The following is a 15,103-nucleotide window of genomic DNA, read 5'->3' as shown; positions in this document are numbered from 1 at the left end:
ATAAAATTGAGTGTTTAATATAGTACTTTGTGCCATTCTGAAATAACTTTTGAGAAACTTGTTAGAAGCTTTAAAATATTTTGGCTCTTTAAAGCTTTCACACTAGAAGAATCTAAATTTTGAAATGCATAACTTGTGGAGGAGGGAAGAGGGTGGGTATTTACATGATAGTGTATCCTTTTCCCTTTTGAAAGACCCAAAGCACACTGCATTTTTAATGTTGATAATTCCTTATTAAAAACTTTAAATGCTCCTCAATGACTTCAAGTTGCTGAAGGGCTGCCTTTTTCTTTCAGATGTGTTAGAATCCTTATTAGCACTACTTTGCCCTTATTTCTGAATTATTTTAATGATGGCAGCCATGCCACCAATCTGTCTGTCAAGATGTGGGTGGCGGACTATTATTTCACTTCATAAATCATAATTTACAAGGTTTTTTATATCCATCTTGGGGATAAACACTTTATGCTTTGTGTTTTCAGCAGCAATATAAAATGTAATTGATACTTAGAGCAATATGTTAGAAACATGGACAGAGAAAGCCAGGAGAGAAAAATCACAAATGTTTAGTTTTTCTGTGGGTTGGTCTACATACTGAGCATTTTTTCCATCTGATTTCATATTCTTAGCACTTCAACAGAGGATGATGATAAATTACATTTACATGCTGCCTGTAGGTTACTACAAGGATGTTTCTTTAGTTACAGACACTCAACAGATCACTTAGCTCAACAGGGTCATTTTCTACCATTTCTGGTGTTGCTAAATAAACTTATCACCTTGTGCTATTGTCTTCCAGATTCATGAAAAACTGCATTATTACGAAAAACAGAACCCGATGCCCGTACTCCATGGTGCAGCAGCCTTGGCAGATGATGTAAGTGTCCCCTGCTGAGATCACTGGTACCAAGCCTCCCAAAAAACTGTCTGCAAGCAGAACTCCTCATAGTGCAAACATATGAATGTTATCCTCTGAGCTGAAATCATAAGAAGCTGCAAATGTTTCCAAAGGGGCTGTCATCACTGGGCTTGTTGCTGATATTACTTTGATTTTCATTCACTTGCCTGTTACAAAAACATTGCGTCTAGATAGCCTCTTGTTCTGCTTTAGTAACTACGTCATAGAAATTACAGGTTAGAACTCTACAGGGAGGGGAAAAGCTGTCAACTATTAGTGTTTTGAGAAAGTCACAGGTAAGAGGAATGTTTTGAAAAAATAAAGACAAATGAGATAGCAGCACTGCTGACAGAACATGAAAAATGACAGATAATACTACAGAAATGAAGCATATGAAATGCCTAGGAAGGAGGCTTGTTAAAAAATAGAAAACTATTTAAGAAAAGGTACAGTAGTGATTTATTGATATTGGAGCTTTCCAAATTACCTTCATAACCAAAGAATAAATTGTAAAAGTGGTCAGCATTGATGGAGTAGTTAATTTCCTGTTACAATAATTTTTATTTTAAAGAAAAAATTTAACCTGCCATTTCTTGCTATTTGGTTAATTCTAGGATTCAGATGAATTGTGCACACACCTGTATAAACTATGACTGAACCTGAGGTAGGCCAGGATAGAGAAATGTTTAATAAACTGTGGTTTAGGTGAAATCCAGAAATCTTTGTTGTATTTGATGACCTCAGGTTGCTTTTTGGAGAAGGCAGTATGTATTAGGATCTGTTTCCAATATGGTATGTTTGAAACTTCATGTACCTTATAGAAGTTTTGAAATCTTAACTATCTTTTAGTAGCTTTTGATTTTTTGAATTTTACAAATGTTTAGATGTTGTGAATCAAGAATGGTAACATTTTAACAAAAAACTAAACATATTTGAAGTCTATTGAAAATAGGAGAGAATGTATTTTAGTTATGGTTCAGTAGGAGGAGAATTATATCCTGTAACATACCAAATATAATAATGCATTAGCTTTGCCATCAGGTATATATTAGTAATATTTTCTTAACCTTCAAGTAACTGAATAATGTTGATAGTAATTTTGAAAATTAGAAAGCTGATTGAAATTCTCTTCATTGAGTTCTTGGTGACATATTAATAATCCTTGTTAAAATTTGTGTTATGGATCTCTGGGCTAAAATTCTTAATAAGGATCATTTCTTATTTTTGGATGCAAAACTTAGTACTTGGTATTTTCAGAAATACTGAGTAATGTCATTATTTTTTCAGCCCCATTTACAACATATACTTTTAGAAATCCACAAATTAAAGTACTCTGTCTCAGTTGAGAGAGGTCAGAGGTTTTAACCATATGAATGTGTTATTATATATATTTTATATTTAAAAGTTATGTAGATATGTATGTTGGGACTTTGAGTGTCTCTAGACATTTGCCTACTTTTTCAGCACAGCTTCTTTTTAAAAGTGTTCTTGCTGCTTCTTCATTTTTTGCTTATTTGTAGGCAAGCAGCTGGTTTTATGAGCACCAGCCCATAGAATAAGGATGTCCTTTGGCAGCTGAAGTCAGGCTAGCACGCTGCAGGATTCTCTATGTTTCAGTAGTTATCAGCAAACTTTGAGGAAGCTAATTTGTGAGCAGTGGGATTTGTAACTCCAAAGTCCATGAAGCTCCAGGATTAAAGTGCTATTCAAGTTTTGTCACATTTCTGACTAGTTTTCAGTTTTAGGGATTTAAGAGCATGTTGATGATATAAAGCACACTTCTGGTTCAGTAGGCTTTAAATTAATGTTTTCTCTTCCTACTGGTAATAACTGTTCTGTAGTTAAAGAAAGAAATATTCTTATTAGCAAATGAGTATTTCCTGTTTGATTTGAAATCTAAATTTGAGGTGCTGATAACATAACCAAAACCTGTTTATGGAGCGTGTTTTTATTCTTGTGTTATTTTTAAAGCAATTTTAGAGGTAACAATTGTGGTGAGGCTTCTTTTCTTATTTTCATATTCCTATTCTTATTTTCATATTCCTATCTGCCATACTTCTTTGTTCTTACCCCCAGTGACCTTTAGGCTGAATTTCCCATGAAAGATTATATTTGCCCCTTTTTTTTTTGAGCAGCAATGTCTGACTCTTGATTTCTTGCACATAACCTAAACTAAACATTGCTGGGAGTATAGGTATATATGGAAAATAAGGCCTCTAGATTATTAGAAAGAGTTTTCTGTCAAAAGAAGTTTTAGGACTTTCTCCAGAAGCTTTAAACCCCCAGGCCTTGGTGCTCCTCATCTTGTCGGGCTCACTCCATATGTGCCCCTCTCCCTTGTTTTGACTTCCCCTCTCTGTCATGGAAGCTGTTCGTAAAAAAAAATAATGAAATGTTATGGTTCACTCAACAGAGAATCATTGATGTTCTCAGACCACTTTTCCTGCAATCTTTGGCATAGGAGGTGGTCAGCATGCTAGCAATGTGCCCAAAGTATGCTATATAGCTTGTACTGCTGGTACCTGTCACAAACCTGGGCACTTCAACAGCAACATAACAAATAAAAATCCAGTCCAGAACTCCTAGAAGCACAACAAGCAGCTCTTTTGATACCTATTTGCTGACCTGGAAACATGGCTTTGTCATCCTCCTATTCCATCATGGAGCATTACATGTGCCTTTCAGACTTACAGCAATTCTTAGGAAAACCTTATAAAACAATTTTCTAAGTATTTTATCCCTGAACAAATACTTTTTAAATTATGAGATTAAAAAGTTAAAAAATAACAAAATATTGTTTCTTTCTTACTGCTCTAAACCTTAAGTACATGTATTTACATTTGCAGCACCAAAGCAAATGCTGCTGAAGTTAATACATGTTTGTGTACAATTCATCTGAGAGAGAAATGATGAAGCAGTCATTTTTACTGAGTGATTGCTAGTTTTTGTCAATGAAATACAAATTAGTAGATTTTGTTCTCTAGCGATGAGTAGTACAGGCTAAAAAATGAAAAGAGAACCAAGGGGAACATGTGTCATATACCTGCTGTCATTCCTGTCATGGATTATTTTCAGCTTTGCAAAGCTTTTTCATAGAGCATGGGATTCTAGATTGCAATTCATAGATTGCAGTCAGATTATCTCAATACTTGGCTTTGTGTGCCAAAAATATTTCATTCTGACCTTTCCTACAGAGATTGTTTTCTGTATTAAGACCAAATACTGTTAAGATTAGCAGTGATGTATTGGATGGATGTTTTTATCTATGAGTTGTAGTTAGAAGGCTATGGGGCTGTAGGTGATGAATTTTTGTTTCGATCTGTTACCCCTGTACTAATTTGAAGGTTAAAAAAAGTCTAGATTTGTCTATTATATATAATTATGCAAAATATATCCATTTATCTTGAAAATTTATACAAAATGAAAGCACAAGTTTAAAAGTAGGCTAGATGAATAAAATTACTTGCTGCAAGTAGCCAACTTTCTTTGAGATGTTTTTATGGTACTGATTTAATGCAAAGAAAATGATTATCTGAAATCACTTTTTGGATTATAAGCCATGTAGCTTCAGAATTTTAAACCTAAGTTCAGTGTTGTGAAATATGTTTTAGCTTTTCCTTCTTCTGGAAAAATAGTTTGAGTCTGAAATCCTGCAGTAAAATATGCCTCTTGAGTCCAAATTAGTTGAGAATGTCATGATAAGAAAAACTCAAGAAATGAGCCAAATAGCTGTGGGATTAAATGTTAGACTGCTGCTCTGTTGTTCACCAAACCACAATTCTGTAGTATAACCAAACATAAATTAATGATCTTGTTGTTAGGACGTAGTTTGTGCATTTTAGGGGCTTGAATTGTTGACCTGTTATAAACTATATTGTGATTAACTCGTTTCACATTTAACAAGCTCCTTCCAGTGTATGTGTAAACATAATAAAAGGTTCAGATTGCTCGCACTGTAGGGGCACTTTGCTTTCTTATCCCAGTCCTAAACAGCCCAGCTACTGTGGGTTTTTGGAAGCAGTGTGGATTTCACCACCTCATTCGAAACTGGTTTTTATAGACAGCGTCAAAGTTTGATCCAGTCGTTTTTACAAGCAGTCCTTTGTCTGCACGCAAAGGACCATTCACTTAAATGAAGTGCTGGGATTTGCCCCCATCACTATAAATCAGAATGTGATCTGGCTGCACCCTTGCCAGAAATGATTCCCTGTGTTAAACTGAACCAAAAGTCCTGGCTTAAATCTGGTCCACTGAGGGCCAGAAAAAGAAGTGTGGTTATTGGTGGTGTTTTTCTTCATGCTGGCTTCTATTTGAACACGCTGGAAAGTAATAACCTTGAATAAGATAGATTCTGGATTGTTACTGATGCAGTGGGTAAAACAACGCTTTACTAATGGTTTTTGTGTCTATTCCATCTCCCACCCAGCTGGCTGAGGAGCTGCAGAGCAAGCCACCGAACAGTGACATCAGAGAACTGTTGAAACTCCTATCAAAACCCAATCTCAAGGTAAGGACACGTTGCTCTCATCATGGTGCTCTCATTAAAGTGCTCTCAGCATGGGTGTGAGCATCTGCTTCTGTGGGCTGCACAGAAGGTTGTCTGCTTTAACAAATATGTGTGCGTTTAAGAAGGGACATGATGTTAATCGGAAATACATTTAATGTTGCCCATAAATTATTATGCTGTTACTGATATTTATGAAAGAAATTCAGTGGAAAGCCATCACTTATTTACAATGGATGTTCTAAAAAATAGATGCTCAATATTTGTCTTTTGCTAACGTTTTTTTGCATCTGCTTCTGTCCTGGGTTCAGCTTGGGCTTAAACCACGACAGCTTCATAAATTTATTATGAACGTGCTTTTACTAAAAGATTTTCAGTCATACCATTGATTTAATTGCACCATGCATAAGTAGAGCAACCTGATACGTTGGACAAAATTCCTGATGGATATTATTTTTTAAAAAAATCTAATTTTGAGAACTTTCTTCAAAACTCTTGGGCTTCTCTGCAGTACTTTCAGGGAACTTCGTACCTTTTATCTGACAGTAGACTATAAAACCATTGAATTGCTGAGGTTTGGAAGGTTGTCTAACCAACTTGCTTCTCAAACCAGGGTCAACACTGACTTCAGACCAGGTTGCTCAGGGCCGTTTCCCACCAGATCTTGAAAATACTTGGGAACAGACATTCCACTCTGTGCAGCCTCTTCAGATTCATAGAATCATAGAATAGTTAGGGTTGGAAAGGACCTTAAGATCTTCAAGTTCCAGCCCCCCTGCCATGGGCAGGGACACCTCACACTAAACCATGCTACCCAAGGCTCTGTCCAACCTGGCCTTGAACACCACCACGGATGGAACACTCGCAACTTCCCTGGGCAACCCATTCCAGTGCCTCAACACCCCCACAGTAAAGAATTTCTTCATTATATCCAATCTAAACTTCCCCTGTTTAAGTTTGAACCCATTACCCCTTGTCCTGTCACTACAGTCCCTGATGAATAGTCCATCCCCAGCATCCTTATAGGCCCCCTTCAGATGCTGGAAGGCTGCTATGAGGTCTCCACGCAGCCTTGTCTTCTCCAGGCTGAACAGCCCCAACTTTCTCAGCCTGTCTTCATACGGGAGGTGCTCTAGTCCCCTGATCATCCTCGTGGCCCTCCTCTGCACTTGTTCCAACAGTTCCATGTCCTTTTTATGTTGAGGACACCAGAACTGCACACAATACCCCAAGTGAGGTCTCACGACAGCAGAGTAGAGGGGCAGGGTCACCTCCTTCGACCTGCTGGTCACGCTCCTCTTGATGCAGCCCAGGATACGGTTGGCTTTCTGGGCTGCGAGCGCACACTGAAGCCGGCTCATGTTCATTTTCTCATCAACCAACACCCCCAAGTCCTTCTCTGCAGGGCTGCTCTGAATCTCTTCTCTGCCCAACCTGTAGCTGTGCCTGAGATTGCTCCGACCCAGGTGTAGGACCTTGCACTTGTCATGGTTAAACTTCATAAGGTTGGCATCAGCCCACCTCACAAGTGTGTTGAGGTCCCTCTGGATGGCATCCCTTCCCTCCAGTGTATCAGCCGAACCACACAGCTTGGTGTCATCGGCAAACTTGCTGAGGGCGCACTCAATCCCACTGTCCATGTCACCGACAAAGATGTTGAACAAGACCGGTCCCAACACCGATCCCTGATGGGCACCACTCGTTACCGGTCTCCAGCTGGACATTGAGCCATTGACTACAACTCTTTGTGTGCAGCCATCCAGCCAGTTCTTTATCCACCGAGTGGATTTCTAATTATCCTCCTAGTGAAAATGGTTTCCTTATTTCCAGTCAGAACCTCCCCTGTGTATCATTTTTAATGCACACTGTCACATTTTCTTTTCCACTTTAAAGAAAAGGAAGACCTTAGTGCTCTAGATGCATATCACAATGGTAATTATATGCGGCAGTTGGTAAGTTTAGAGGAAAACCGTAAAGTGGTAAGTAGCTCTTTTTAAGACAGCTGCTTCCCTATATTCCCTGTAAATCACTGATCTCAAAACCTGGGACAGTATGGTATTTGCAGAGTGCTACAAAAAAGATCAATTATACCTACTTTTTAAAGATTTTTGCACAGTTGGTTATGCCATAGTTTGCAAAGTGACAAGCTGTTTTTCTCTGAAGGCATGAGTAATGTCAGTGGTGTATTACAAGAAGAACTCTTGGTGCATCATCAAATTGCAGAGATCCTAAGCTTCACTGTAGGTATTGCAAGAGTGAATGTCCATGTGTATTTCATACTTCTGAAGCTTTAGTGGACTGAGTCTGAAGACAGTTCATTTACCCCAACTGCATCTCACCCTCTCCTTGCTTTCTCTCTCTGTTTCATTCATCCCCTTGCTGCCTTGCTTCCCTTCTCTCCATCAGTGACTTTCTTATTCAGTCACTCTCCCTGTTTCTTGGAAGCAGTTAAATGCAATGTGATAATCTTAGTGGGATTCAGGGAAAAGTGCCTTACCTTTAGCATGGTTAATGTGATTGAACAACTGCAGCAACTTAGCAAATGTCTTTCTTGGTTGCTGAGCGAGATGGCTGGCTGCAGGCTACCAAGCCCTTTCCATGGCCGGAGTGCCTAATCCTGCACAAAGCACACGTTTCCCTGCCCTGCATAGCTTACAGGTGTCGTGTGCATTAGGGGAAAGAACTGGCAGCATGTGTGATATTTTTGCCTATCCATTACCTTCTTCACCTGCCATCTCATGGCAAACATGCCTGGGAGAGATGCTAAATTACCACAGCTTCCTCCTCCATCAGGTTGACCAGGTAAGTGTACTGCAGAGGCTGTTTAGTTGAGATTCTTCTACTGATTTCCCTGCTCTCTCTTGGGCAGAAAAGGAGGGAGGTTGCTGGAACTCAGTATTTCCAGTTCCTCTGCAGAGAAGCCCTAGAGTCTGTTCAGTTGTATCTGAGCTTATTCTGGACATTGCATAAGATTTTCAAGACTTTCATTATTATGTTGATAGCTGGAGAGGGTTTCTTTGTTTCTTTCTTTCTTGATTCCTTGTGTAAAATGATGTCTAGAGCAACTCTTTCTCACACATCTGAAATTATTTGGATAACTGATCTATCTTTTCCAATGATGATGCATAGGCTTTATCTAAAAACTTGTATATTGCTTAATGTGAGATTGACTTAAACTGTCTGTATGCTATTCTGTGAGGGAAACTTATCCCTCCTGATTCGCTTCTAACTGCACCATTAGCTGGAGCTGACAGAAGAACTTCTTTACAGCTCTGCTGTAACGTTCATGGCGTGGTGAAGGATGGTTAGGATTAGTTCACTGCACTACATCAGTTTTTCCACAAGTGGGATGGTGTAGAGGGACTGGTTTAGCAAGGTGATTGTAACTTTGCAGGTTTGGTTAACATGCCAAAAGATGCTGGGAGAAGTTTCCAGCAACTGATTAAATTAATATTTCTGTATTTTCACTTTGTGTTATAAAATTGTTTTGTTGAATATATATCTGAGTGTTTGCATCTGATGACTGAACTTTTGACAGGTTTGTGTTCTTTGTGGTTTTCGTCCATACAGAAGTATTTTAAAGAAGAAAATAATTTCTCTGAGGCAGTTACATTTATCAGACCTGAGATTTCCAAATTTCCTAAAAGTGATTCCAAGGTTTTGTCAGGTGCATTTTCTTTTGGCAAAAAAAAATAAATAAATTGGACATTTCTAGTCTTTTAAAAACTGGATGCAATATCCAGTTACACTGAGTGGCTTGGGTTTGGGGTTTTTTTCTGCTGGTCTAAAATGTGGTATTCTTTACCATAATTAAATGAGCTAATAATGGTTGTAGTTTATCTTTTCTGATTAAAACAGAACTCTGGAAGTAGAACAGAGCATGTAGCTCTGGGAAATCAAGTGAATTTGTTTGTGTGTGAGAATTGCATTTCCTTTTGGATTTAAAATATGATTGTGGAGTCGCATGGCTGCAGGCCAGCCACGTCTATTGTTCTTAATTTTCAGTGTTGAATAAAAACTTACAGTTTACATTATGTAAACCTGCTATACCTTGGTAAAGGTATCAACAAATAGGACAGTATTTCTGTACCTTAGAACCCAAATCCAGTTGAATGCAGTATTTGATTTTTAACCAGACCTGCAATTAGCTGTTTAAAATGCACCTTGTTATCTCTCATTTGGAAAGCATAAGTACAACAGTGTACTGTTACTGTTACAGTGTCTTCAGCTGTTTTCCGTCATAGCCACACGTGTGCGATCAAATGTTTGCAATCACCTGAGGAAGATAACTGTTAATAAATGCTTACACTTTCAGGGAATAAGTATGCAAGTTTAAAAGGTCTGCTGAGGTGGTTGTTCAAAAATAGCATGAGAATTTAACATGTCAAACTTGGAATGATGGTAAATAACCAGAACTAGATGTACCAAAATGTATATTGCTGTGCTTGTGTTTCTTAAAGCTGTAAGGTATATGAGGGTTTTATTTGGTTTGTATTATTAAGTTGCAATAAAATACGTACTTTAAAGATATAAAACATAAAAGATATATAAATTCATGGTGGGGCCAGGCCAGCCTGTGGGCAGTGCTGTTTGGTTCTAGTCTGAATGTTGTTTGGACCTGTATGAGGGCATGCCTGTGTGATCTGAAATGGTGGCAGAGCAGGCTTGGATCCACTTGCCTAGCATTCTGTGAGTGTATTTTAAAGTTCTGAAAGTGAAATTTCATACTTCTGCTGCTGTCAGTGCTTCCTGAGTATTGTAGCAGCAGCACTCAAAGACAGGTTCTGTGTTGCGGTAGGGCAGGCCTCTCTGCCCCCCTCCAGCTTGGGTCTCATGAGGCAGACAACAGCTTGGCGCACCTGTACATACATATGTACATACGTATGTACATACATATGTACATACATACTTGCTGTACAATCCCTGCCTGCTGGCCTGTCTTCTGACAGATGTTGAGATTTTTTGTTAATCCTTTCCATTTGTTCAACGTAGGAGCTGGTGCTATGTATTAATTGTGTATTAGATATTATGTGTAGTGCTGCCACCATCTCCATTATAAGTGACAGGCAGTGTGGAATGTCTGTTATAACTTCACATGAGCAAGGAATAGAGGGAGGACTGTGTTGCTGCTTGGAAGGTTTTATTCTGTGTAATTCAGGCTAATTGGCTGTATTTGAAGGTGGGGTAATTCCTGGCCTGTGTGGGAGTAGGTGCTGCACCCACTCCTGAGTTTTTCCTCAGTTCCTGGAATGACTTTTTAAGACTTTTATAATTCTTAAGGTGTAACCATGGATTAGATTATTTTTAACCATATTTCAAGTATAATTTGCTAATTTTATGAAGGAAGCATTTAGAAGGTGGTTTGTTTTCAAGATTTGGGCTTTACATTCCAGTTATGCATTTTTACAGGTTTACAATTAAATTTTAATTACAATTTACAGATTTACATTTACATTAAAGTTATATGACTTTATGTTTGAGTGAAAAACAATTAAGAACTTATGTAATATAGTGTTTTTCATGTGTAAAGAAAGGAAGAAATGTTCCTTAGCTTCCTTGTCTAATGACAGCATTAAAGTCACTTAATGTATGTTGTAAATACACAACATATGAAGCTTGACATAACACTAAACTTCTCTTTTACAGAAGGCTTAATTGGTTTTAATTATTTTTCTATGACATGATGAGCAGAATATATAGTAGGGATATACATGAGGAAATTTTTGTTTTTCTCGTTTAAAGAGAAAACACCCTGTCGTGGTTTAAACCCAGGCCATAAATCAGAACCACACAGTCTACTTCCTCCACACACCCTTTTTTTCGCCTCCCTCTGCTCCCGGTGGGACGGGAAGGAGGATCGAAAAGAATGTAACTCCCACAGGTTGATATAAGAACAGTTTAGTAACTAAAGTATAACGTAAATCACTACTACTACCACCAATAATAATAATGATAAAGGAAATCACAAGGGAAGAGAATACAACACCTCACCGACCGATACCTCTCCCCCACCCCGCAGTGATCTAGCCCTTCCGAGTAGCTCTCAGTTACATCCCTGGGCATGACGTGCTGTGGTATGGAATACCTCTTTGGCTAGTTTGGGTCAGGTGTCCTGTCTCTGCTTTCTCCTGGCTTCCCCTCCTCCCTGGCAGAGCATGAGGCTCACAAAGGCCTTGGTTAGACCAAACATCAGTGTTATCAGCTCTGTTCCTAGGCTGAAAGTCAGAAACACAGCGCTGCACCAGCTACTAAGAAGGAGAAAAACTGACTGCTACTGCTGAACCCAGGACACACCCATGTGTGTGCTTTTGTAAAGCAAAAAAGAATAACAGCATAAAGAAATAAGTATTCTCAGCTTTAATAGTTTATGATTTGGAGAAATTTCAGAAACTTATGTGACAGCAAGCTGAATGCATGTGAAGAGGGGAGTTGTACCAAACTTTGGAACTAGGAATAAAAATTTTAAAGATTATGATTATGATCAGGTAGGCACCACTACAGTTGCAAGAGATGTCTTTATAGAGCAATTTGGCATTTTTAATTAATCTGGAAGAATTGCTATTGTCTGAGAGCACTATACTTTTTTTTAATTAGCTACATTCTCTAGAGACAAAATACTTTTTAATCATTTTACAATTGTATAAATTGGAATCCATAATTGGAAGATGAAGATTTATGATGTTAACATATATCTAAAAGGGAATTTAATTCTGGATTTTTTATGTCACATGGATTTTACATGTCACAGTCAAGTTAGCAAAATAGTCTTATGTGTCAGTAAGGATGCAAATGGGAAGAAGGAGTGCTAAAGCTCTATCAGTCACAGGGTAGAACTCCAGTAACAGACACTAAGGAAATGTAGTAAATATGACAGATGGTCAAACTAAGAATGAAAGATTTTAAAGCTTCCAAATTCTCTTCCACTTTAACTAAAAAGCTTTCTTGAATGGTAGGTCTCAGTTCCTTTTGTAACAAGCTGATAAAAGCTGTATTTTTTTTAGGACAGTGCCATAGCACAAGCTCATAATCGTTTATTTTCAAAATTTTTTGAAAACTGAAACTATTACCTATAGGAGTTAATATTTTGTTGATGTGGCTGTAAACAAAAAACTCTACAAAAAGAGTCTTTTAGTCCATTGAACACTGTTATCCCAATTGTACTAACTTTGAGACAGGCTTGGGATATATTATTGTAATCCAGCTATCTCTTAACTTTGTGTTTATAGCACAGTTACATTCCTGATACTTACATATTGAAATGAACAATTTACCATTTGAATTTAAGCCATATTAGGGTAAATATAGTGTGTTATAAATTAATATAAAATATGACCTTCGTGATCATTGCTGTAATGGACAGTAAAATAATTATTTTAAAAGCTTATGCCACTGTGCTAGTACTGTTCTGAAGGATGTTTTTATTTTTTATAATCCAGAGGAAATTAAGCTTTTTTTTTAACCTCCTAAGAATGCCATGGTAGTTCTGCCTGTTTCAGTGGGGTTTATCTTCTGGTTTTGTGTGCTGAAAGGTTTGCCAGCTGCAAGTCTGAAACATAAGCCAGGTTCTGAAACAAGGATGGAAGTCAGGACTGTGAATAACTTCAGTGCATCATGGTATGCAAGAATGTAAAGTATTTGGATCACTTTGGACACTGTACCTGTAACCTTACAGGGAACAAGTGATGGATGTACTTGAAGTATTTTTCTTGGTTTCTTTTTCATTACCATAGAATGAATAGAATTTTGGAAGTAATTTTAAGGTAACTTGCAGAGTGAAGGGAAAACCACTCTTGGATGACTGGAAATGTTTTCAGATTAATTTATCCACGGAGAACTTCTATGTGCTGTTCAGAGAAAATAAGGATTCCTTAAGTTGTTTTCAGTTTTTCAAAAAGTGCTTTCAAATGGCAAAGGTGCATACACCAGAAAATTGTAAATAGGATTTATGCTTGCTTTTTTATCTGCAAATTATTTGAGGTGTACCTGACTTTCAGTTTCACAAAGCATAAACAATTTGGATTTGTAAAGATTTTCATCCAGTAAGTACCTCCCTGGCTTTCCTTAGGAATAGGACCATGAATTAAACAAAACTAAATCGGCAGCTGGTGAAGCCAGGACATTTTGCTTTTCATAGGTTTCCTGTATTTGTTTTGGTGTTTTGGTTTTTTTTTTTGTTTTTTTGGTTTTTTTTTTTCCCAAATATAAAAAATGCTTCTTTTTGCTTGAAGTATACCTTTTCCGTTGTTCTGTCCTGTTCTGTTTTTCTTGTATTTACTGGAACGTAAATACTGAGGCTCACTAGATTTGCACAGTGACCCAATAGACTGTTCTGATCAAAGTGCTACTTGTTCTATTAAAAAAACCAAAACAAAACCAAACAAACATTTTAAGCCTTTATCAGTGGAGCCTTGTAAAGCTGCATTAGTCACTGGCAAAGTTTGACACAATTTACTCTGCAGGAAACAGGCATTTTTCTACAAGAACATTAACATACAAAGCTTTCAGAGAAAATACTAAGCTACAATAATATAAAACAAAACCTGGTTTTGCTTTGAAAACTTCATGAAGCATTTCTTATAACATGTAATTAAAAAAACTCTTAATCTAAACTTTGTCATCTTTCCAACATTTCCTTTGTAATTAGACTTGCTGAGGATTTTCCATCAGGGCTTTTTGCTGAAATATGCAGTTTCTGAAAGTCAACGTTTTCCACTGGAAATTGTTGGGATTTGCCTACAATTGTTCAGGTTTTGCATCTGGAGAACCCAAATACGAATTTCAGGTTGGTTGACATCTGAGCTAAATTTGGGCTGTTACTGTATCCCAGGCACTTGGAGGGCCTTTTGGCCCTGTCCCCTTAGAGACCTGTCTTCTTGAGTGCACCAATGCTCATGTCCCTGAGAGACTATTCTCCTCCTCTTTATGAAATATTCATGAAATATTCATGAACACAAGCTGCAGTATCTGTTGAGGAAGCATAATTTAGCATTGTTTATAACCATTTACTTATCAGTGGACTTTGAGGTTTGCTGGTAGGACTGATTGCAGGAGTTGTGCTCCTAAATTAAGAGATTTTTACCATACAAACCAGTTTATTAATATGGTGAGCTGGAGTACAATTGTACTTCATATGTCAACTGAAAAGCTACCTACCTAATCCTCATTTGCAAAATCAGATGTCGTTAATTTCTGAATCTGCAAGAGCCTGCCTGATTTTTTGGATCATGGACTGTGAAATATCAGCAGTGAGAGAGAAATATTTATTTTCTTCCTGAGTAATACATGCAAATGACTGAAAAAATAATCAAGGACCATAGCACTGATGGTTTGATAACACTGGTTGGTGGATTAGCCCATAGATGTACAGAGAACACCAGCCATGAAGCTGGGGAAGACAAGGCTATGCTGGGGAGACTTGTGCTGGCAAGTGGATGAGATCCTTCTGCCCAGTGTTTCCTGCCTTTAAACTATTTGCCTTTAAACTATTTGCCACTTTGGGAAGCCATCCATCACACATTTTGGCAACCTTGTTAGAGGAAAAATAGATTTTATTCTCAACTCTTTTCAGCTTTAGACTTTGACTTCCTATTTCCATTTCTGCTTGCACCCATAATTCAAAGGAGTTTTTTATAGAAAACTTTTTTTGGGTGGGGAGTGCTGGAAGAATATGTTACTGTCTTTATTTTTGGAATGTTCATGTT

The 15,103-nt window shown here is 37.7% G+C and overlaps 1 protein-coding gene across 1 annotated transcript in view; it reads left to right on the top strand.

Annotated features, from left to right (window-relative positions):
- Positions 1–15,103, top strand: part of MPP7 (MAGUK p55 scaffold protein 7) — a gene marked incomplete at both ends in the record, with an annotated part of 116,406 nt that overhangs the window by 48,050 nt on the left and 53,253 nt on the right. The window contains 2 exons of the mRNA XM_080610929.1: positions 800–877; positions 5,325–5,405. Coding sequence (XP_080467055.1) covers positions 800–877; positions 5,325–5,405 — 159 coding nt within the window. The remainder of the gene's footprint in view (positions 1–799; positions 878–5,324; positions 5,406–15,103) is intronic.

Source organism: Psittacula echo, assembly GCF_963264785.1.
Source record: "Psittacula echo genome assembly, chromosome: 2".
In the NCBI taxonomy this organism is placed as follows: domain Eukaryota; kingdom Metazoa; phylum Chordata; class Aves; order Psittaciformes; family Psittacidae; genus Psittacula; species Psittacula echo.
This window is presented reverse-complemented; position numbering and strand designations above follow the sequence as displayed.